The sequence below is a fragment of the Zosterops lateralis genome (assembly GCF_965231275.1).
Source record: "Zosterops lateralis genome assembly, chromosome: 15".
Classification (NCBI taxonomy): Eukaryota; Metazoa; Chordata; class Aves; order Passeriformes; family Zosteropidae; genus Zosterops; species Zosterops lateralis.
The window spans coordinates 5,602,547-5,627,889 of NC_139775.1; the positions used below are offsets into that span (position 1 = coordinate 5,602,547).

General features: G+C 39.7%; 2 protein-coding genes across 2 annotated transcripts; both read left to right on the forward strand.

Moving 5' to 3' along the window:
• Positions 1-3,281: 3,281 nt before the first annotated feature.
• Positions 3,282-5,905, forward strand: LOC310915775 (parvalbumin, thymic CPV3; the record flags this gene model as incomplete). The annotated part of the gene is made up of 4 exons (XM_083872907.1): positions 3,282-3,342; positions 3,711-3,843; positions 4,269-4,378; positions 5,880-5,905. 4 exons carry the CDS (start codon positions 3,282-3,284, stop codon positions 5,903-5,905), a joined length of 330 nt encoding a protein of 109 aa, XP_083729033.1.
• A 6,725-nt stretch (positions 5,906-12,630) lies between these two features.
• CCZ1 (CCZ1 homolog, vacuolar protein trafficking and biogenesis associated) lies at positions 12,631-25,333 on the forward strand. The gene is made up of 15 exons (XM_083872686.1): positions 12,631-12,784; positions 14,896-14,993; positions 15,117-15,210; positions 15,308-15,382; positions 16,388-16,435; positions 16,700-16,783; positions 18,732-18,907; positions 19,135-19,216; positions 19,352-19,413; positions 19,799-19,910; positions 20,489-20,522; positions 20,880-20,997; positions 22,535-22,693; positions 23,789-23,916; positions 24,988-25,333. The coding sequence occupies exons 1-15, from the start codon at positions 12,686-12,688 to the stop codon at positions 25,041-25,043; spliced, it is 1,425 nt and encodes a 474-aa protein (XP_083728812.1). The 5' UTR covers positions 12,631-12,685; the 3' UTR covers positions 25,044-25,333.
• Positions 25,334-25,343: the final 10 nt, after the last annotated feature.

Below are 25,343 nucleotides of genomic sequence, written 5' to 3' on the forward strand. Positions count from 1 at the left end.
TGAGATCATGTTCTAACATAATACTAATTCTGGGTATTTTACAATTGTTGAGTACATATAAAATTAGCTCAGCACTCTGTGCCATGGCAGAGTGCATGAGACAACCAGATGCCATTCTTTGACCATAAGGCGCTTATATTTTAATACAATGCCTAAATTAGTTGCAGATATATTTCGAACTTGAGCATTATATGATCACCTTGATCTTGTCATTTTTCTCCATTTCAATTCTCTTGTTCTCATTAGCTGTCAATAATTAGGGTTGTATGGCAAGTCAAGCACTTAAACAAAGAGGGCAGTTCCATAAGTACCATGTAGGAGCCAGCAGAAACAAAGGAAGTCTCCTATAAAGGAACATCTATGGCACTGTCACAAAGGATTAAAAAGCCCTTTTCTCTAGAAACATCTTATTTAAACCTCTATCAACTTGAGAAGATCATAAAGGAGAAAATACAACAGAATGTAAAAAGGTATCTAAGAGAATGAAAGTTATTTCAGGATGATTCTGGAGAAAGCACAGAATGAACTTCATCCCCATGGCCACTGCCTGACAGATACAATGGAAATCTCAGGGAGAAAGCAACATGAATATATAGAATGAAGATGATAAATGGAAAGAACACCAAATGGTCTGTGACAAGACTTTCAGCTTGTACAAATCAGCACTATTTAATTTGTTTTAATCACACAATACTTATTTACAACAGCCCAGGGATCTTAGGTTTACCAGTAAAGTGTTCTTCCAGGTCACTATTGCAGCAATGTATTTGAACAGCTTAGACCACGGAATGCTGCACCTGCCAAACCACCTGTAGTTACTCTTTGGAAATACTCTTTGAAATTCGTCAAGGTTACAGAGACATAAACTGTTCTAAAAATAAGAGAAGAAAAGCCTGAGAAACAGCATATGGAGACCACAAGAATTAGGTAAAGGAGGCCCATGAAGGCATGGAACTGCAGCCAGTCATGTTTCCTGAGGGGCACATGCTGAGCTCATGGACAAAGCAGGGGAACCAACCAAGTAATGTGATTGCGTGAACTAGTGATCGTAGAATGTACAAATGTAGCTTAATGTAAACAATAAATGGCTTCTGCTCAGCCATATTTCTTGGTCATACAGTAGTCCCGAACTCCCACACACTATAACCAGTTTTCCTACTGGTAGCAATAGAAGGAGTATTTGTTCCTGGACAGCTGGTATTTGGGACCAAAGGTAAGTCTGAATATTTGTGATTTATGTCATGTTCCTTCACATACAAAATAGGTAGCAAGAAAGTTAAAAGTACCATTATGTGTGCTTTTTTGTGTTACTTGTACCTTGCATTTCTTTATCCAAATTCAAACAGTGCTATGGAACATTTGCTATGATTGACACTTTTCTCACTGTCATTAAACCAAGCAGAAGTAAATCCACTGCAGTCCATTTACTTACATCAAGGCTTAGATAAATTTATTACTCTGCTCCACAGTATAATTTGTAACTGTTGCTACTATAAAAATATTACTACTTTGGCATGCCATGCTATTTCCATTTGTTTAAAAATAAAACAATGTTCATGGATTAAGAGAACATCAGTTTAGATATCACAATTGACTACTACAGAGTAAATAGTAACTGAAATACATGTGAGTTTTATGAGTCTCCATCCTAGAATTTTGTCCATATAAACCCCCTTAAAGATGGTAACAGGTTTTTATCTGAGTAGGAAAACTTCCCATTTGCTGTTACGAATTTTCCTAAGGTTTTTTGTTCCCAAAGTAATACTCCTGAAATATATAATAAACTCTAATTTATTTATACCTATAATTAAAACTTAGTTATTAGTGAAATATATTGTGAGAGTGTGTTATAAAATGTATACAAAACTATTTCCACACTAACAAAGTCTGATTCCTACAGCCTATAGAACTTGCTACAACTAGTAAGCCTATTATTGATTTCATGTAATTAAAAATATTCAAAATGGATTATTAAGTAGGCCAACTGATTAAATATAATCTTCCAAGGAATAGAGATTACAAGATCAGTTTATTCAGCTTTACCTAGTTCATAGTTTTCTGTTACTGAAGACACTGGTATCTGTATCTGTAATTCAGAAAATGGTCAGGAAATACAAAATGAAGCTTACTGCAGAAAGATCATCCAAATTAGAAAATGCTTTCCTCTAGCCCAGTGATAAGTCATCTTTGTCAGAACGACACATTGTCACCTCTGATCTGTCATCTCCAACATCCTTCATACATTCCAAAGGATCAACAGACCCAGGGAAAACAAATTAATTTCTTTTCACAAGGATTTGACTGCTGGAGTCATCTTCCAAAGAGTGACTTTCAGGTGCAGAGGTTACCTGTTAACATACTTGGAGGCTGAAAGGCTGTTCTGATGGCAGAGTTATACTTAATTAAGCACTAGTGGATTTATTAAAAAAAAAAAAAAAAAAAAAAAAGTTCTTTTCGTCCATATTATCTTAGGATATAAATAGAAAGAAAAGTTTAATTAGTTAAGGAAGAAATTTGAGCCAGGTCTCAATTGAAACATTTGATCCATGGAAGTGTAACCTAAGTAGTGGTCATTGTCACCTTTTGAATCCTTTATAAGACAGAGTGGCAAGCCAGAGCCAACATTACTATTTTGCCTGGTATCTCCTCAGCTATTTTTCCTTTATCTAGCTGAGAAAACTCTAAAGGTGAGCAGCTGACTTGAGATTAATTAAATAAAATTACTGTGCAGAACTGCACCAGTAGTAAGTACAACAACTGTTGTTCTAAGGTTTTTATTTTAATTGCTGGAATACATATGGATGGACTTTACATAGATAAGTATCAGTTTTCTTTTTATTTTTCAGAGCTGTTGGGGGAGATAATAGAAGTAAACTTTCTTACTTTTCCTCCTCCAACTGCATGTATTGTTACCTGTATTGCCAGATTCTGTGCATTCCAGTAAGACTATTAGATTAACAGTTACACAGAGTTTAAAAATGTGCTGTATTTTATATAGGTTGCAGGTAAATGATAAAATATTGATCATCGACTCAAAATATGGTTAATGTAATCCATCTCATTAACAAGTATTATTTCTGCAGTGCTATTTTTAAAGGAAGTAATGTACTAAATCTTGTAATTTATTAAGGAATAGCAGAGATGTTGCTTTGATCAATGAGATTCATCTACTTTTGTTGACCTTATAGCAATCTTCAAAACACAGAAAAACCCAATTTGTTGTAAGACGTACTTGCACTTCAAAACTCTGTTTGCAATATTCTGTTTTGCACAGGTTTGAAATGAGCCTTACAGACATTCTAAGCCCTTCTGACATCGCTGCTGCTCTGCGGGACTGCCAAGGTGAGAAAACAATTAAAACTCTCCAAATCTCTTATTTTGTGTAACCCGTGGCAAGTTTAACTCAGTTGCAAAGGAAATACTGAACAAGCGCATAATTTAAACACAATTCCGTAATCTCTTTACTTGGCTGTCACAGTATGTTTGTTCATTACTGGTTTATATTGTCAGTTTGGAGCTTATCTCCACATGATTTTGTTGGATGTTTAGGAGGATATGGGGCAGTATTGCACATTCATTCATTCTTTGACAACTTCACCTACTGATCATGTTTAGAACAATTAAAATGTAACAAAGTATCATCCTCAGACCATTTAGGAACACTGAATGCAGTGGTCTGGGGTTTAATTTCTCTATTAATTTATTTTCAGCTCCAGATTCCTTTAGTCCCAAAAAATTCTTTCAGATCAGTGGGATGTCTAAAAAGAGTAGCAGCCAGCTCAAGGAGATCTTCCGGATTCTCGACAATGATCAAAGTGGCTTTATTGAGGAAGATGAGCTCAAGTAAGGATTTTGTTAACTACTTGGAGGATTTAAAAAAAATAACCACTTCTTCCATTCCAGAACTTTCAGTAAATGTGAACACAATTTACGCTAAAGGTTGAAAAAACCTTTAGCAGACTGTGAAAGATATATTTAAATAGATCATCCTTACAGAGAAAAGCAAATTAGTAATACCTGCCTTTTATGTACAGAAAAAAAGAGCACCCTGGGGCTGGATTTCCATAGCGGACAGAATCAATTCAATCAGGGTTACACTTATAAAGCAGAAATACATACAAATAAAATCTAACTTGTCAAACAAAGTAGTGTTTTAAGGACTTGGCTATTGTGGTAAATTATTTAGAAATAGTTATCTGTTTGACTATACGACAACCATAAAAAATACTACGGTGTGAAAATCTAAATCCAAGTTGTTTCCTCCCAAGGTATTTCCTTCAGAGGTTTGAGTGTGGAGCCAGAGTGTTAACCAGTTCAGAAACCAAGACCTTCTTGGCAGCTGCAGATCATGATGGCGATGGTAAAATCGGGGCTGAAGGTATTGACTCCTTTAAGTACAGAATGAGGCACCTCAGGATGTTTGTAGTGATGTGGAATTCTCTTTTGTGTTGATGGTTCATTAATGCTCACCCAGTGATTTTACTGAAACCCTTGAGTAGCGACTTCTTTAAGGGTGGAAATGGTCCCTGCAACTCTTTTTGCATGAGCAAAAAGAACTTTCCTGTTGCCACTCACTCCTGTGTTTCAAATTGTTCCAAAAGGAACTGCCCCTTATCTCTCCTCTCACTTACTCTAATGTAAGGCAGCACTGGCATCACTTGGAATACACAAATGTAAAATCAAGGACAAAAGAACCAGCTGTACACAGGAGAACAATCAGCTCATACATCAGCTTGTTTACAGCAGCTTCTGCCCCACAGAAATTCCACTGGGCACCAAAATCATTCTCAGTATGCAGCATGTAGTTAGTTCTGTGTTCATTTTGCATGACAAGGATAACAGAATGATCAAGTGTCACTACCCCAGCGTGAGACCCCACAACAGGATCTGTGCAGGGATGGCTGCTCTTTATCTTCAGTGGCAGGTTAAGGAGCAGATAGGAAGGAGCAGCTGTTTAAGGAAGCACATACTGCACTCACCACGTGGAAACACTGGTGTGATTTAATGGCTGCACGGTGCAGAAACCTCCTGATCTCCTAATTCCATAATTCTGTGCCCTGTTTTGGAGACAAAGCACGCACACAAAAGGCCTGCAGCTAAAGGCAACTCACCCCATGAGAGCAGTGAGCTGCCTAGAAGAGCATGAAAGGGGCTTAGGGAATAGCACGCAGGGAATGTGCTGGCGTGCAGATTCCCCAGCTCACTGCACTGGCAGGACAGAACCCTTCTGTTTCTTTCTTTAGAAGGAATTAAATCCAGTTCCTTAGGAACTACGCCAGAATAAACACACATGATTTATGAAGCAATCTTTATATTAATACAGTCACTCAGGGATGGGACTGATCAGATACTCTAATTCATGGAAGCCAAGTATTTTAAAGATCTTTAAAATAACAGTATCTTATTACACAACTCATCACCCCAGGATCATAGCACACAGAACTGCACAGCGATTTTAGCTTTAGACTGTGCTCTAAATCAACACTTCTCAATGTCTGAAGCATTACAAACAGTTAATAAAACACATGGACTCACTTTTCATTCTTTCACTTGAGCTCTTAACTACTTCTTACTTAAATTCCATATAAGCCATTCTATTATTTTCGACTAAGATCAGTATTATGCAGAGAGAAGGCCAAAACTACCCTGAATATTTAATTATTCCCTGTAAGTGAGCAAAACACACTGCCTTTCCACATGTTGTTTAGAAGAGGATGTTTAGGTGATGCCTCTCGTCCACGCGTTTCTTCTCTGGCCATCTATCAGATGTGCATTCTGTTCATTCTTACTCTAAATCTCTTGAAAAGTAATTAATTCTTTACTCCTAATCCTTTCATGTTAATATTTCTTTCATGTAAATATTCTCTTATCTTTCACAGAATTCCAGGAAATGGTGCAGGCTTAGAGGCTCAAAAGGACCAAACAAGATAGAATTGGGAAGAATCTGCACAAGACGCTCCCAAACCTTGAAAATCAGGAGTCCCTTATTTATCTTGAGAGTGTCTGTTATTTTTTCACTGCCTTAGCAACATAATGAAACACTGATTACTGATTTTTTCATTGTGTGGACTATTTACCATATTTTAACCTCTACTTTAGCAGACACTGCCCTTAAAAAGATCCAATAAAAATTAATCATATACTGTAGCCCGTGTCTATTTTTTTTAACTCCTATATTGAAATATGAGAATTCTTAAACCAAAAGTGTTAATCCCTCCAAGATCTTGAACTTATTAGATCTTCACATATGGAACACCTTTTTAAATAAGTGAGAGTTCTGTTTACAATAGCCTTTCTAGATTAATCTTAGGTTCTCAGAATATTCACAGAGATTAGGAGCTTAGATACAGTTGTGAGATGGGTGAGAGTAAAATCTCTCACTGACTTCCAAGTGAAAAGCAGCCATATATTTTTGCTTAAGTAGTGGCTTCTGCATGAGGCTGTTGCAGTTTTAAACTACTCTTTTACATCAGCCAATTAATAGATGAGGAAAGCAAAAACCACATGCTTTCCTGCAGAGAGAATTCAAAGGGAAGCCTATGAGGACTTGAGGTTTCAGATAACTGTGAGGTTTTAAGAAGCAGAAGGGACACAAGATATCTACTTGGTGATATTTTCTTGTTTTCTCAATAGGGAGGACTGGAAGTGTGGAGGAAGAATTTGTACAAATGCAAGTTGAAAAAGCACCAGCTCACCCTGGTGGGCTGGACTGATGTATTAAAAATGTCCCTCACAAACGCATCCATCTCAGGGAATGCTGAAGAAATGTCTTTTTATGAGCAAACAATTCATTCACTCAGTAGAAAAGGATATATTCAGATGGTCTGATGGAGTATTTATACCTTCACTTGCTTTCTAAACATTAGAAAGTTGCAGGTCACACACATGCAGCTTGCAGAGGCACCACAACACAACAGAATCCTTTAAGCGAAGTGAACGGTTCAGTTTCAGTGCATTTCTTCCTTTGCTGCAAAGGACTGCATTCAAAATTAACTGCATTTCTTCCTTTTCAAAAGTCTCTATGAATACTGGTAATTGTGCACAAAAACATCAAACCCAGAAAGGAACTGTTATGAGATAACCAGCTGTTCCTGGGCAAGAGACTAATGAGTATGAATGGACTTGTGAAAAGGACCGTGCAGCTTTCAGAGCACCAGTCACAGAGTCCATCCAGTTAATGCTTCCATAAGCTGGGCCTCTGCTCTCTCCCAACCTGTGTGTTGCAAACCTAACAAAACAGTACTTTAAAAATTTCTGTTGATTAAAACATCTTCATCGTCAAAGCAAAAGCAGTTCAATAAATTCAAATTCTCCTGTACTCATTGTGAAGAAAAGTTCATGCTGTGCTATAATCCAAGACAGCCTAGACACCTTAACCCAAAACACATTCCATCATGATTCCACCCGGATTCTTCCTCTGTACTTTCTGCAGCAACCTACTCTTTTGGGAGCCAAGCAATGGCAAGCCAGACAAGAAACATCCATCACCTTTTTTAAAAAATGTACATATTGATCCACAGTTCTTAACAGTTGACAATTGAAAACAGAATTTTTGTGTCATTTCTAGATGTTTTCAAGCAGATTTGTTTGATATACAAGTTGCTTGTAAGCTAGTAGACTCAGTACATTTAATATGGTCATCACAATTTTCCTTTTACTGGAGAAAAATAATACAAATTGCTAAAAAATTAACACTGGATTTTGATACCACTTCTTAATATTATGAAATAAGGTCTAGAATATGAATCTCTAGAGTATCAGTGACTTAAACAGAGCTATTCAGATTTACACAAGCTGAAGGTCTGACCCATGAGGAACTGACCCATGGCCATTCTCAGAACGTAGGATGGATGTCACAGGATAGTCACAAGAAATAAAGTGTGTTCTTGGCAAGGAAATCAGTCTGGTGACAGAAGGGTCTTGGAGTAGTTCACATGTAAGTAACAAACAAACTGCTCTCCATTTCACTGACAATTAAGTGTCCTGACCTTGACTAATCATGTTACATCAGGCAGGCAAATGCCCATAAAATAAAGAATTTTCCAGGTGCTGTTGCACTCTGAACTCTAGTTCCTTTAAATGTCTCAGCCTTTGCACTGTGGACCTCAACAAAGAAACCCAGAGGCAAAGTACAAATTTTGTTATTCTCCACTGAAATGCAATAGGATGCTGGAGCAGGTCACCAAACAGAAAAATACACTTGCCCTACTCAAGATATTCTGAGATCTCTCAAACATCCAAAGTATTGCAGTTAAAGAATCTTTCCATGCTTTCCATGAGGAAAAAAGTACTTTAAAAACCCCAGTAGTACAGCACCTACCCCAGCAGATTCAAGTAAGGGAAAACTTGTTGACTTGTAGGAAGAAACATTTAAAATTAAAACATCTTATCACTTCCCTGGGATCCTTGAAACATTAAATCATACTTTTGAATGCTCTTGTAAAACATGTGATGGTAATAACTCAAACTGAATTTATTCACTGACAAAAATACTTGTCTGCTCCCTAGCCTAAAACAAAACACCACTGCTAAAGCTCCCAGACACACGGTATGTAGGATTCCCACTGTTCAGGCAGGCTCCTGTAATTGAGAAAGGTCCTGGGCAGGGTTTTATTGACTGACAAGGAAGGAAAAACTAACTATACTGACCATGTTTAACCTCCATTTAACATATCGATATGGGTGCTCACTCTAAGTATATATTTAATGAATAGGATGGAAATAATAATTAATCTAGTGCATTCACCACAATTTGACATGAAAGGCAGCAGTCACAAATCAGCCATCACTGGCAATCATGCTGACAGATTGCAACGGAAGTTGCAACTGGTTATCAGAATTGCCAGTTGTACATTGCATACAATTATTCACTAGACACAACTGCTAAAAACCCCACATTTTTGAAAACACCAGAATACTTAATGATTCCCTTAAAATACAGGTCTCAAAAATGCTATTCCATGTTCACATTATATACCCCCCAACACGTTGTGCCAGTCTACCCTATCTGTGAACAGTTAAAATTGAGATATAAAAAAACCCAGTAGCTTTATTCAACCTCTAAGCAGAAAAATACCGCGCCTTAAATGTGTCAAACTGTGACATAATTCTTAATGTAATTCTCATTTTTTGCAGTGCTCAGAATGGAAATAATTAACATATTAATATAATCCATCTTCAGAGCTGAAATTCTTTTAACTGCCTAGCCCCTTCCTCATCTTCTCTTCACAGCTTTTCCTCATATGCAAGCTAGTAACATTAAAAAAACAAAAGCATTTTAATATCTCAAGTTTTGCATGAAAGCAGTTTTTCAATTGCTACTCATTAACTTTGGACTCTTAATCACAGCCTAAGCTAGTGTGAAGTTACTGCCTTCCTTTATGAAATCTCTGGTCCTGCAAAGCAAATGCATCCATTATTAAACCATTACTCACCACGACACTCCCAGTGCTGCTCACATTCCCGGACATGACACTCAGAAGAAATCTGGGGGATGTGGAGGCTGCCTCAGCAGGAGCCCAGCTCCAGCTGCACTGTTGTGTTTTCCCACACGGCTCCGTGGGCCTGTTGCAGTGTTAACAAAGCGTGCAGACCAGGGATATACAGGCATTGTGCTTTCTGCTGGGTCACAGAATTATTTTGTAATTTATTTGCTAAACTAATCCCAAACTGCTGAGTCTACACATTTGTTAACACATTTAGACTGCATACTGTCAATGGAACAGCTATTTGAGCTGTCAGCTGTATTTATTTAAAGCTGTCAGTTCTAACACCCAGAGTGATTTATAGTACACCTTTTTGTGAAGTCTGCTACTACACAGCTGATGGGAGTGCTCAAAATAGTATCCAGAAATAGGCTCAACAAACCAAAACATATGTCTAACAATACTATTTCTTACTTATATGCAATTTTACAAGCAAATTGGAAAACACTCATAAAGTTGTTAATTGGTTGTCCCTTGATGCAGGGGTTGTCCTGCAAATTCCCACTGTACTTATGCAGCAGTTTAATTTTACATAATCATGGGCTGGGAATCACATTTCAAACTCAGGGTGATCTGATGCCACTTTGCAAATGTCAAGGTGTGGTGTTACTGCACATACAATTAAGAAGATGGGATGAAATTGGAACCACAATCGAAGTTTCTTCATGCCCTGTTAATGTGTACATTAGAAATGTAATAATTTAATTGGATCTGTTATCACTTGCTCATTGTAGATTCTCACAAATACTTCCACCAAAAGCAATGTCAAGTTACAGATGAGGTCGCACTGAGCAGAATTATATGTTGGCAATCACTACACACACATTAATTCCCTTCCTAAGGAAAGCTGGACATGGAAGTACCTTCCTCAGCAATCCCCCTTTACAGTGAGTACCCAACCCCATGTGCCTCCACAATATATCCCGTGCACCAGTGTTTGTACTGCAGCAATGAACAGGCACCCCAGTCACAGCCCAGGATCTCCATCTTGCAAGGTCCTGAACAAACACACATCAAAACATTTCGACCAACACAAGCAAAAATCTACAGTCACTGCTGTTTTTTAATTTCTTTGGTAAGAAATTATTTAACTTGACTATCAATATTACCACTTTTAAGAATTTCCTTGTTTTGCTTTAAGTGAGTGTTAAAAGCAAATTAACTTCCCCCCTGGCCCGATCACCACCTCATCCCTGTCTGCAGTGGAGCACAAGCAAGGAGGGGAATTCTGCTCCTTTTGTTTGAAATATTCAATCCTCACTAGATAGTCCCAGAAATTGTTTCCAATGTGCTGCAGCCTTCAAATGGATAGACCACTATGAAAGGGTTGTTCTGCACACACTGCTGAATTTTAACTCAGAGCTGTAGGGTAGGAAACAAGAATTACTGCATGTGGATATGTCATCCTGACACGTTTGGCCTGATCCTTCCTCAGACCCTGCTCAGGAAAATGCTGGGGAACTCAGCACAGCAGGGTCTTCTCCCAGCCTGCCTTGCTGGCAAGGAGAAGGAGTCACCTTCTGCTGTGACCTCTGAAAACATCCCAAAATGATAATGCAGATTCTCTCTGCAGCTTTGGAAACATTTCCTTCAGCTCTCTGAGACCTGGCTGGACTGTCTGGAAAGGCTGTCTGTGGTGTGGCTCAGCCTGTCAGGGCACGCAGGAGGAGCTGCTCACTCTTGAGCGGTTTGGGTTAAACGCCAGTCGTGCAGGCAGGAAAGGTGACACCCCAGGGGTGGAGATCTCCGAACCATGGAAAGGAGCCTGCACACATCCACAGGAACTCACATGTCCAAACTCCAAGCTGAGCCATGGCACAGGGCCGGAGGGATGGGATGGATCTGACCCCAGTGGGATTTGCAGCCATGGCACAAAGAAGCAGAGATGGGATGGAGCTGGCTCCAGCAGCCCAGGGGGAAACAGCAGTCCTCCCTCTGGCTTACACCTCTCACTTTTTGAGTGCACACATTAAATATTAAACTGCTGCAGTGTTAAAGCATCTTTATTCCACACAGTGCTCCTACTGCATTGGGTTGGATTCTCAAGCTGCTGAGGCTGAGGAGGACTACATAAATGATGCTACTGGTGATGAAAGTAAAGGAACTGAAATAATAACAAAAGGAAAAAAAATTAAAAGCTCAAGAGATACTGGGTTTTTTTCAGATTCAATGTTGCACACCTTTAAGAGAGCTCACCAGTACATTCTTCTAAATGACTTGATGGAATAAGATATTCAATTATATCTTTTATATGTTACCCAGCTGTTTATTTAAGCAATTATGTAACCTTAGTTTATTCAGATTCTTAATCTCCACACTCCTATGGAGAAGAAAATCATAGCTCTCACCATGTAGGCATTTTTACTTCTAGTTTAGCTTACACTGAATTTTATTATAATGGCAATTGAAAAGTAATAGAAAAGCTTATTTTATTAGTTAAATGACACTACCTTAAATGTGCCAGAAAGAAAATGGAAAAATAATTGGAATAGACATAATATATCTATTTATGGCAAAAGGATTACCTACACTAAGTGATGCTGCGTGCCATTCCTTCAGCTTACTCAAACTTGATTTCATCTTTCAAATCTCGGGTTCTACCTGTAAAAATAAAGCGTTTCTACTTTTTGCAGTTGCCAGTGAGCTGCAAACGAGCCAGAGGGGAAAGAGCCCTGGCTGAGGGAATGCCGGGCTGAGGGAATACCAGGCCCTGGCTGGGGGAACACCGGGCTGAGGGAACACTGGGCACAGGCCGGGGCTGAGGGAATACCGGGCGGAGGGAACACCGGGCACGGCTCCGGCTGAGGGAATGCCGGGCTGAAGGAACACCGGGTTGAGGGAATGCCGGGTTGAGGGAATACCGGGCTGAGGGAATACCGGGCCCTGGCTGAGGGAATACCGGGCTGAGGGAACACTGGGCACAGGCCGGGGCTGAGGGAATGCCGGGCTGAAGGAACACCGGGCTGAGGGAACACCGGGCCCAGGCTCCCCCTCCCGCCGTTCCCCCGCCCGCCGCTGGGGGCGCTGCGGTGCCCGGCCCGGAGCGTTTCCCGGTCGCTGCGGCGGTTCCGGGGCGCGGAGGCGGAAGCGCGGCCGGGCCGGGCCGGGCCGGGGCTGCAGACGGCGCGGCGGGGCCGGTGCCGCAGCGGCCTCGGGCCGATCCCCGATGGTGTCTGGCGGTTGCCGGCCCCAGGCTCAGGATGGCGGCGGCGGGGGCGGCCGGCCAGGAGAAACAGCTCGCTCCGACCCTCCTCAGTTTCTTCATCTACAACCCCAAGCTGGGGCCCAAAGAGGGCGAGGTACCGGGGGCAGTCGAGCGGCGGGGCGCGGGGAAGGTGCGGCGGTCTGTCCGTGCCCGAGGCCGGGCCGCAGCGGCGCGGGCTCCGGACAACAGCGGTGGAGCCGCGGCTCTCCCGGCCCGCGGCCGCCCCATCCCTCGGGGCGTTCGGGTACCCGCGGGGCCGGGCCGGCTGTCCCCCCTGGGTCTGTCACTGCTGCAGGCCGGAAAGAAACTGTAACCGGAGCTGTTGTCGGCAGCAGGGCGTGTGTTGTAGATGGGGAACTGGACCGTCAGCAGCTGTTTTACTGATACTCTAACTTTGTCTAAAAATAACTTTCTCGACGTAGATACAATGTGGTAGGAGAGGTTACTGTTTAGCTTAGTTACAATCAACGCTGCTGTTGTTTATTCGCCGTTGTGTCCCTTGGTAAGGAAAACCAAGAAGCTCTAGTCACTAGCTTTAGGTAACAGCGAAAGGTGTTGTGTGGTTCGTGCTCAGCTTTAATAGTTTTCGAGCAGAGCGGTGTAGTCACATAGTTAGCAGTGAGAGGATGGGGAGGCCCTCAGCCCGCTCCCGGAGGCTCCAGGCCGGGGAACGCTGTTCCCTGCAGGAGGATGGGGCGGGCGCTGTTCGCCGGGCCCGGGCCCCAGGAGCCTGTGGGGCTCAGCACAGGCCCGTGTGTGGGGTGGGATAACCCGGCTCACCCCGGGGCTCCAGGGGGACTGGTGGGGACCAGGGAGCCCGTGGACAGCAGGTCCTGCGTGAATCAGCAGCGGGCGCCGGTGGCCGGGAGGGAGGGCGGCCCGGCAGGTCCCGCCGAGCCAGAGCTTCCCCTTGCCCAGCACATGGGGGCTGCTGGCAGTGCTGGTGATTTATTAAAAGAAAACTATGGGTATTAATCTAATACCAATATCCAACTATGACGGACAAAGACTCTCTAACAGTTTAAAGTTAGAAAGTGTGTGTTTATTACGACGCCGGGATGGCTCCCAAATACACACCTCAATCCACAGATGATCACAGGGGCTTTTATGTACAGGAGTATTGAATACCCAAAACACAAATGCACATTCATAACTCTGGTACAGCCCATTCCCCGCTCCGTATGGTAATTAGCCCAAAAAGCCATTAAGCATGGGGAGTTTGTTCTTTGAAATAGGTTGGTGGTCTTTTTTATGGGGTGGGGTCCCAAAATGATGAAGTAAGATGGGTCTTCCTCCCTTGACTTTTTAACCTTTGACAGCTGAATCCTGTTTTTTCCAGGACTGTTTGATTTATGATTGTATTGTATTCATGGGGTCTACTGATCACTCAGGATGCAAAAGCTTAGTTTGACAGCTTCCATGATTTATCAGTTCCTTCAGTCTGGCTTCTGCTAACAAAAGGGAAGTTTTAGCTCCCTTACCTCAGCGATATTTACTTTAACTAAAGTCTTTAATTTTTCTAAATCAGTGCTTCACTGTGTTCCTCCAGGGATTCCCAGAGTAGGAAAAATACTGGCAAAATGAAATAGGCTAGTGGAGAAGCCCTGAGTCATTTAGGGGGATGCAGAGGAACCACTGATAACTGCATTCATGCAGCCTGGAGGAGAGACAATGCAGTAAGGGGACAGAGGGCAGGCTCACCTGCCTGAAGGATGCCAGTGGATGATGGAGTTTGGTTCTTGAAGTGAAAGAATGAGGATGGATGAAGAGAAATTCTGATGAGATAGAAAAAAAAAATTCTTCACGGTAAAAGGATTTAACATCAGAGCAGGGCTGGAAAGTTGTGGGATTCCCATCTCTGGAGGTATTGAACACATGACTGGGCAAGGCCTGGGGCAATCTGAGCTGCTTTTGAAGCTCACCATGCTTTGAACTGCCTCTGAAGCTGCCCTTGCTTTGAACAGGCTGAGAAGTGACTGTGATTTCAATAGCCTTCAGTTTACAAGGTACTTTGACACATCATGGGATGATTAACTGCTGAAGTGTGCTTAATATGCCTTTTATCCATTCTTACAGAAGCCCATTTTGGTACAAAATAAAATTCTGACTAGGTTATTAAGGGATTAAAAAACAAGCAAACCATGAACTCAATATTTGTTGATTTTGTTAAAATGCATTTGCTTGGATTATTTTTTTGTGTTTTAGGAAGAAAAGAAGATTCTCTTCTATCACCCAAATGAAGTAGAAAAGAATGAAAAAATTAGAAATGTGGGGCTGTGTGAAGCTATAGTGCAGTTCACAAGGTAGGAAGTCTGCATGGATAATTTTTTTCGGCACAAACACCGTATTTTAAATATCTCAGTTATATGTCTTCTTCTTGTGAGTATGTATAAATATCTATATCTACATATATGGTTTTTTTCCAGGACATTTAGCCCAACAAAACCTGCAAAATCACTACATACACAGAAGAATAGACAGTTTTTCCATGAACCTGAAGAAAACTTCTGGATGGTCATGGTACTTATGCACGTGATACGCATATTCCTAAAACCTCATCCTGCAATGTTCTCAATGCATTCTGCATTGTCTAATACCAGCCTGTTCCACTTCCTAGGTTGTACGGAATCCCATAATAGAAAAACACAAAGATGGAAAGCCAGTCTATGAATATCAGGAAGAAGAATTGCTGGTAATAATAAACTTTCCTTTTATTTTTTTTTTCTTTTTTTTTTTTAATGAGTTATGTTGTATTTTTAAGAGTACTTCCAGAAATATCTTAGTTTAATTCTTCTTGAACTGCTGTCAAATTGATTTTATATATATATCTATACCTATCTCAATAACTGGAAAAAGAGCAAAGTATTTTTCAGTAAAGTTTAAAGAAGAGCACAAGATAGAGAATTATCCAGAGAACAGTTCAAGATCATTCAATAAACACTGGTGAAATATACAGCTGTGAGGCTTTTAGCCTGGAGTAGGTGAATATTTCTTAAGATCTGTTTGTTTAATTAAATTCTTAAATCTATGTATTTTTATTGAGTGCCAGTATACATGTTACTGCTTTCTTAAGACTGTAAGTAATATTTACAGATAATCTGGAAAACCAAAAAAGCTCATAACTATGATGGAATTTCATGTCCAAACTGCAGTATCATTAGGTCTGTTCAATTGTATACAGGAAGGGTATTTGGCAGGGTGGAATAATAATTAAAAAGCTGGTTGGTTATCCTGCCTCTGTTCATTACAGTGTGCATTACTTTCATTCCTCTGGGTCCTAAGAAAAGAATTGGAATCATGGGGACTCTATTTTGCCAGATAAAATAGCCTTTTTTTGATCTCTGCCCCACAAAACCTGCTGTAGTGTCCCAGCCTTTGATTTGGATGAAGAGGGAGCTGTCAGAGTTTCATTTTCATTGACCACTGGCCTCAGGGAAGGGCACTGTTTGTAACAAATCCTTGGCATGAGTTCTTAAGGTGCTTTTGGTACCAAATGTGAGGGGGAAAGGGACTCCCTTTATTGAAATCATACTTTAAAAGTTTTGAGATATTTCTAGATGCTGACTGAAAATGACATTTAACTTTTCAGAGATTGATTTGTGTTTTTGCTGGCTCTTTGAAAACACATTATGTGTAGCTCAGCCAAAATACTTGTAATTCTGCCTCTACTGAAGTGCTGCTCTCTTTTTTCCTGCAGGACAAGGTTTATAGTTCAGTCCTCCAGCAGTGCTACAGCATGTACAAGGTAGGGTTAACACCAGAGGCTCAAGGCTTTTTACAAAACAAGAGCATGAGATACTTCAATGACACATAAATACTTGCCTCTGCTGTCATATAAACCTGGACTGTGCAAATTTAAATGTTTTTTTCAATAAAGAAGGGATACATTTGGATTGATGTGGAGTATGTTGAGGAATGGGTGTTGTGTTGTAACCTATGTTCATAGCCAAGTTACAAGAAATTACTGTAAATGCTTACCCAACTGAAGTTTTTCCCTTTAAACTGTTAGCTTTTCAATGGCACATTCCTGAAAGCCATGGAAGATGGGGGTGTGAAAGTGCTGAAGGAGAGACTAGAGAAATTCTTCCATCGGGTAAGATCTTACTTTTCAGACACATACAGTGTGATTCTGCACTGTAAATAAAACACAAAAAAAGAGAAAAAGTGGCAGCAATGTGACTATAAAACACAGGCAGTGGAAAAGATGTAGAGTCAACACAAAGTATGTGGTTATTCATTTTGTCAAATACTTTCTGCTTTTTCTGACAGAGTAGGTTCTTTAAAAGGAGTTGAACCACAAGTGTGGTTATGGCTTGATGGACCAACTTAACTGTTGGATCTTTTTTTCTGATGGAATTGTGTTACTCCTTTCAAAGTTCTGCTTTTATGTTTGAATTGGTTACTGTGGTAACAGTTTGCACCAGACCTATTTGAGTGGCTGTTGAAGATTCATTGAGGTTAGAAGGAATTTGGGGAGGTCATCCGGTTCAGCCTCCTACTCAAAGCAGGGTAACACTGAATTTAAACTCTCCTGCCCAGTGCTTTGGGTGGTTGAGACTTGAAAACATCCAGGGGTGGAGACTCCACAACCTGCATGCAGAGGTTGTCCTGTAGCACTGTGAAGTAGTGAACAGATGAATTTTTTAACTTCTCCCCCCTACTCCACCTGCCATGTGGAATTAGTAGCCAGTCCTGAGAAGACTTCAGGAAATACTGCATGCATTATAAGTAGTCTTCAGAATATCATTTCATAGCTGGTGTTTTAGTGAAAGGATGAAAAGCAAAACCTATTTTTTACATAAAGTAACTGACTGAGTAGTCTCATCTGGCAGAATTTTGAGTTCCTACATGAAAAGTTTCATCAGACTTGAAGTGCCTGCCTGCCTCCATTTTTCTTGTTTGCAAGCAAGGAAAGAGGACTGTTGTCAGCAGTTTGTGCTTTTGTGGTATTGAGATCTCCAATAATGATGGAGTGTGGACACTGTGTAATAGTGTTTAAAATTTTGTTCTTTTAACAGATTTTTAGAATGGCACAACGTTGTGACTGTAAACAAAAATACAGACTTTGCTTGTGGATTTGGGGAGGGTCTTGCTTGTTTTTTGTAAGACTTGTGGTAGACTCCAGAATAAACACCATTGGCGCAAGGAGTACCATGATGAGCTGGTGTGTGCTACTGTCCAGACTAAATTAAAAGTAAACCTTTGCAAAAAAGAAAGTAATAAATTTTTATTGCTAAAACAGAGAGACTTACAAGCTGTGACAGAGATCTGTCATCCTGTTGGTCTGTGTTACTTGTGGACATTCGATAATGTGAAGTGACTGTAGAGGGAGCCATTGGCTAAAGCATCTTCCACAGACCACTTGAGAGTGCATTTGAGATCTCTTGCTAAAGGTTACAGTCTATCAAGAAAGTGAATAATGGAAATTATTTATTCCATTACACGTTGAAAGCATCTGTTCCTATTTCTACATCTCAATCTGAAATTAAATATCAGTAAGATAGGCTTTGCTTGCTTATACTCTCATAAGATCTTGAACTTTCCTTAAAAGCCGTTTTCATAATGATTAAATAAAAGCAAAGTGACGCCTGGAATCACATTCATGCACTCATACATGGAATCACAGAATGGTTTGGGTTAGAAGGTACCCTTAAAGGTCATCTAGGCCAACCTCCTGCTATGAACAGAGACATCTTCAACTAGAACAGATTACTCAGAGCTTTGTCCAACCTGCCCATGAATGTTTCTAGGGATGGGGCATTCACAACCTCTGGCCAGTGTGTGAGCATCCTCATTGTAAAAAACTCCTTTGTCATATCTAACCTAAACTGAGCCTCCTTCAGTCTGAAATCCTTGTCCTCTCACTGCAAACCTTTGTAAAAAGTCTGTCCCCACATGAAGGTGTCAGAAAAGCAACACAGGAAGAACTTTTTTTTCTTTGATTTTTAGTCCAGATTGTTGGGGATTAGACTCAAATTTGTCATTTAAATCTACACCTTGGCAGTTTTCTGAATTCTAAAAGCCAGCTGTTGTTTTCTCAGTACTTGCAGACACTGCACTTACAGTCTTGTGATCTCCTGGATGTGTTTTGTGGAATCAGCTTCTTTCCACTGGATAAAATGACTTACTTGAAAATTCAGTCATTTATTAATAGGATGGAAGAAAGCTTGAACATAGTCAAGTACACTGCATTTCTCTACAATGATCAGCTTATCTGGTAGGTACTTCAGTAATTCTTTTGTGTGTCTTCAATTTCTAATCATATGAGTAAGCATCATAATAGAGAAGCTTTTAAATTAGTGACAGAATTGGATGAAAATGAGAAAACATGAGTCAGGCTACCATTCAGTAAGAAAGGCACTGGTCTGAGCTAGGTGGAGGAAGATGTGTGATCTGAACTGCAGCACAAAGATAATTTGTTTCTTTTTCCCCACAATGTTCTAGGAGTGGACTGGAGCAAGATGACATGAGAATTTTGTATAAATATCTCACGACATCTCTGTTTCCGAGGCACATGGAGCCTGAGGTAGTTGGGCTGGGGGTTTTGAGAGGGAACATGGTTGGATGATTTTGGTTATCTGGTACTAAAGGCTAAAATACCAAAGATAAATCTCTCTCTGCCTCTAAGCTGGGTTTTGCTGTATGTTCTTCTTCCCCTCAGTTAGCAGGAAGAGATTCTCCAATACGTGCTGAAATGCCAGGAAATCTCCAACACTATGGAAGGTAGGTCTTGTTTTACTGTCACCATCTACTGCTTCTTACCCCAGGGCAAAACATTTGGGAGGAGTGTGTGTAATTACTGCATATTTACTTTTCTTCCCATTGTTCTTAATGCACTGTATGACAAATTTGGAAATTGTTCCAGTAATTTCTTTTTAGTCAAGCACTCCAGACAAAGGTGTAGATTTAATATAGGATTTCTCTGTACTCAGCATGTCAGTGAGGAATTCTGTACTTAAGCAAGTGGGCAACATTATTTTGCACGTTTGTGGGTATGGACATCCTTAATCATGAGAACTCCTAATTGCAAGTTTGGAGAACATCTGTTAAATTCAAGAAACTGAAATACAAGAATTTATCACATCTGACCTGTTGAATTATTTTCTAGGTTTCTTACTGGACCTTTAAATCTTAATGATCCAGAAACAAAATGCCGTTTTCCCAAAATATTTGTTAACACTGATGACACCTATGAAGAGCTTCACTTAATTGTTTATAAGGTATTACAGTTTCCTCTGCAATTACTGCACGGAATCAGGAATCTCTATGCAGTGAGGGTGACAATGATGTGAAGCACTTAGGGATTGTATAGAAAGGTGCATGAGTAAGGCCAGGTTAAACCAAAGAGACAGAAAACTGGCATTTCTAGCAACCAGCTTTAAAGCCTGAATTCTCTTTTCCAAAACAAAAAATCATTCTGTTGAAACAAAATACCAGCCTTCAGTTGCTTTAAGTAATTTCATGCCTGGCTTTTTATGGGATTAATAAAACAAAACAAAACAAAAAAGTTCTTACATTAAATGGGACTTTTGTGCAGATATCTTTGTATAGAATGCATTTTTACCAAGTTTTATCTTTTCCCTACGACTTAAACTTTTAACTGAGCTGAATTTTAAAATCATAGCTAACCTGTGTTTTGTGGGACTGCAAAAAGATTATCCTATTGAAGTTTTACCTTAAAAAAGGATTTTTAAATCTCTTCTCACCTGTGTGTGACCTCACTGAAGTATTGTCATTTCTTTGAGTTAGTTAAAGTAATCTGTTGTAAATGGGTTTTTTTGCTTTTGTTTTGTTCCAGGCCATGAGTGCAGCTGTCTGCTTTATGATCGATGGTAAGTACCTATTAGCATCAATTATTTGCCAAGACTTTTATATGTAAAATACTTTCACATGCAGCTTGTTTTACTCTTGAAAAATACTCACCTTAATTTGTTACTTGAGTCTCTTTTTCATGAGTGCTTTTTTCAGTCTTTTATCTTTGTTCCAGTGGTACACGTAACTCATTTTACACAATAAAATGACTAAATACTGCTTCAGTTAGCCACATTCAAAAATCACCCCTGAGGTTTTAATTATGGGAGAAATTTGTCCTTCGACTCTTGCTGATGTTTAAAGAAAACAACTACAGAAATTGTACCTTCAGCTGTGGGCAGAGAATCTCACCTCTCCCTTTTCTCTGCCTGACACAGCTTCAATCCCACCCACGCTGGAGTTTTGCAGAAAACTGGACAGCATTGTTGGGCCTCAGCTCACGGTGTTGGCATCAGACATATGTGAACAGTACAACATCAACAAGAGAATATCAGGGTTTGTACCACACTTCTTTTCCTGCTGCATTCCCTCATTAGGTGGTGAAAAGTTAGGTTAAATGAACTGCATGAATGGTAATGTGACCCCAAGTTTTGAAAGCGTTAATGGTGTACTTAAAACAATGCTTGTCTACTTTTCTGCCTCTTAAGTGTTTTTAAAGTGCATGTTATTGCATATTTGGGTCTCCCTGAAGTAACAATAGATGTTACTAATTTAGGAAGAAATGTATATTGTCTGGCTGAAATGGGAGTTTTAGTGAGTAAGTTACTTGGTTACATTGGAAGTTTTACAGCTGAGAACTTTTCCAGAATTGCTGCTTCTTGCAATGTTGCCATTAGGTGAGGAAAAGAAGTCTTTGATTTTTGTATTTTGCAGGATTAAGGTAATTACTTGAGGGACAAAAAACAGTCAAAAATAAAAGGATGCTAATGCTTTGGAAAATAAACTTCACTTAGAACTGCAGCTGACTTGGAATAAAATTGCATTTAGTTTTTGAGAGATTTATTAGTTGGGGAAGCAGAACAGTATCCCATATGGCAACATTAAAGGAATCCAACCAAAGATAGGTGTGTAAGTGAACTCAGTCAGTGGTACCATCCCAAATCAGCAAAATCACACAGGATAGAATAGGATGTGCTTGAAATTGTGCCAATCTGCTAAATCATTAAACTTGGGGTTTTTAAATGTCCTCTGGGACTGGCTTTGGCAGCTTTAACTCTTTAAAAGTTTAATGCCATGGTGTCCTGAAAACATGATACAGTTTCTTTACACTAATGCATGTGAGTGACAGAGAGCAGGGATATCTGGTTGTTTGCTGAGGTCAGTGGTGTCATCACAGTATCTCCTGCTTGTAAATAATGCATTGCCTCAGGTACCAATTGCTGCAGCCAGTTTTTAGTCAGTCTGAATTTTGTTGTGACTTCTACCAAAAAAATTACAGCTTTAGGTTTTTATATTAGCTTCATAAAAGAGGAAATAGAGGAAGACTGCCAAGGCAGGAGTTTGGAAATAGTGTCTTCCTTGGCCCAAACAAATGACTGGGGCAAAATATAATTGCCTGGATCAAGGAAGAGTTTGTTCTCATGGCTGTAACAAATAACAAAGACATGAACAGAAAATGATTTATTGCTCAAATTAAAGACCCAGAATCCATTCAAATCAGCTTGGATTAGCATAGGGGAGAGCAGCAGGAACAAAATGGGGCCAGAGAAAAAATAGCTCATTAGAAAAATGCAAATTAATTACTACTGTGAAGTGGGACAAGGCCTTCAGACTCCTCTGTGTGTGTTTATTGACAGCCCTAGTGGCAGGAGAGAAAACACGGGCTGGTTCTGCAGGCTTAGTTGTCTTTTGGTTTTTTTTAAAGTGTGTTAAAATGAATTTCAATCCCACAAGTCTCTTCAATGTGAAGGTAAGTCCAGGCTGTCTCAGTTATCTTTGCACTGGCTCACTACCCAGTCTCTGGGAAGCCTGTGCTTATAGAGCATGTTGGTATTCACAAATCACTTTTTCTTTTCTTTTTAAATCTTCCTAGGGCTGAGAAGGAACCTCAGTTTAAGTTTATATATTTCAATCACATGAATCTGGCAGAGAAAAGTACCATTCACATGAGGAAAACACCCAGTGTATCACTTGCATCTGTTCACCCTGACCTCATGAAGATTCTTGGTGACATCAACAGTGACTTCTCCAGGTAATGCTGAACTATTAAATAGTCTGGAACTCCTACTGTCAAGCATATATATATATATATGTGTGTATATATATATATATATATATGTGTGTGTGTATATATGTAATTTTTTTTTTTTTTTTTTTTTTTTTTTGCAAAGGAGTGGTGCTTTCCAGTCTTTTTGTTGATGGCTGGTTGTTCATGTTTGGTATTTTGTTGGTATAGAAGTAGCCCATCTTAAAAAATTTCTAGTGGCCTTTTAAACAAAAAAAGAGGACCAGGGCCTCTATCAAAGAAAAAATCTCATTTATTGGAGGCTTCAGAGTAGTCTCAGCAACTGGGATGGGAAGCACAAGAGTCTGTCTAATCTGGGAGTGTAAAGTACAGGGACAGCTGCTTCTGCCTGTGTCATCCCTGCCCCACCACAGCTGCTGGCTGCTAAGGGTGAGACAATGGATGAAATGCAAACCTTGCAGTTACTGCAGTCCTGCTGATAGAGAAGATAAGTGGCTTCTTGTCAATGGGTATCATGCTACAAAGTGGGAGAGACCCTCTGTCACTAGAAAAGTTAAAAAAGAATGATTGGGATGCCCCTAACTCTAATTAGCAACAAGCTGTTTTCCCAGTCTGCTCAAGGACAAAGTTTCCATTTTTCTATAAATTAAAAAAGTGTGTTTCAGCATATTATGGAAGTCCTGGGCTAGGAACAGCTTTATAGAATATATCCAGTTGTTGAGCATACTTCAGGTCTGTGTTTAACAGTTCTGTGAAAGCTTAGTATCACCAACCCATCTCCAGCTTTCAGTATTTGGTCAATGTGTAGCAAATCCTCATTCTGTGAAGTGTGTCCTTACCAGAATGGGGGAGAGATGTTTTCTTCAGAGCACTGCAGTGTTTGGCTAATGAAAAAGTTACTGGTTGACACATTTGGGCATGTCCTAAGCAGCCATTTATGAAGCCTTCCAGCTGGACTGAATGATGGCCAGGTCAGAACCGGTGTTTGCTTTAATACTGCACAACCACAATTTCTGACATTGAGCTGTCCTAATGATTACAGATAAAGTTGTTGAAGATGAACTTGCTGCCACCTTCTTTACTTTTTAAAACTTCTTTCAGAGCTGATGAAGATGAGGAAATTATTGTGAAGGCAATGAGTGATTACTGGGTAGTTGGGAAGAAGTCTGACCAGCGAGAACTATATGTTATTTTGAATCAAAAGAATGTAAATCTGATTGAAGTTAATGGTAAGGATTGTTTATTACCTTTAAATACAGTTACTCCTAAAATGTGTCCCTAGAGAAGTAAGAAAACCCATCTCATGAGAAATCTAGAGAGGGACTGATCTTCGATAGAGCAGGTGAGTTTGCCTAAGGTTTTAGTCTGCCTACTACCAGCTGTGAAGGACATCATAAATATTCAGCAGACATTTTGAATTATTAATCAGTCATTCTTCCTCCATCAAATAACAGAAGAGAACACTGTGAGCTTAGTTTAGGAGTAATTTAAAAGGTGTATTACAGATGAGAGATGAGTATATTTACATCTGAGTTTTTATTTGTCAGTGAGCCAGGGTTAGTTTCTTACACACTGTGGCCTGTCAGTGATCCTCATCCTCATCCATCTCTGTCTTGTTTCTAATGTGGTTTTGAGGACGATTCACTAAGAGTGAGAATTAACATTAAGATGCAATAAGCTTTTACATTGCTACTTCTCTAAAATTCTGTTGCAATCTTGCAGCAATTCTAGGGCTCTCCATTTGAACAGGAGGCAATGTGCTCACTTACACAGTGGGAAAGAATTAAAACTTTGCCAGGACCAAAGCCTAGCAACCTACATTTTAAAAAGAGGAATGAGTTGTGAAACTTGGCAGTCTTTCTGTAACTGTCTTTCAGCATCAAACCTACCACAGAGAAACAGTAAATGAGTGTTCCTGTGCCTGATAAGGCAAATAATACAAAGCAAAAGTTTGGCAAGCTTAATTTACTGTGACAGAACATCCTAATTCCTCCTTTCTCTGAAAAAGAGGTTATAATATACTTCCCTTAACTATATGTTAAGCCAAGTCTGCTGCTGTTGCAGTGTTTGATGAGAGGCCCAACATTTACACTTAAGCCACTTAGACACAACTCACCTTTCAGACAATGGGAGACATCAGACTTGATTTTCTCTTACTGAAGACAGAGTAATATTAAGTGTATTTCTACATAAGAAAACTTAATTTAATTATATTCTCCATGACAATCCCCAGGGTTTTTCTTGAGGAGGTTTTTGTAAAATACAATACTGATGTATCTTTTTATTTTTTTTTTTAACAGAAGAAGTGAAGAAACTTTGTGCAACACAGTTTAATAATATTTTCTTCTTGGATTGATCTGCAAAGGGCTGATTTATTGAAGATGTCAATGTCAGGCACTTGTTCAACGTGAGACTTTATTAGTCATATTATTGACTGGAATAATGACAATAGTAAAGCAATACTTGCTTTGTAAGAATCAAAATTTCTACTAAAATCTGTAAACTCTGACCATAAAATTTTTAAATTTTAAAAATGTTTATGTGCAAACTAATTAAAAACCAGTCTGAATTCATCTGTACCATTCCATTCTGATATGTTATGTGAATATTTTGCTGAAAAATAAAACTAATAATTGTTACACTTTAGGAGCATCTG

Excerpts from the sequence above, each read along its gene's own strand:
- CCZ1 (XM_083872686.1), top strand. The coding sequence starts at position 12,686 with ATGGCGGCGGCGGGGGCGGCCGGCCAGGAGAAACAGCTCGCTCCGACC. Across the intron at positions 19,217-19,351 it reads CGAGGCACATGGAGCCTGAG|TTAGCAGGAAGAGATTCTCC; the intron begins GTAGTTGGGCTG and ends TCTTCCCCTCAG. Across the intron at positions 19,911-20,488 it reads TTCACTTAATTGTTTATAAG|GCCATGAGTGCAGCTGTCTG; the intron begins GTATTACAGTTT and ends GTTTTGTTCCAG.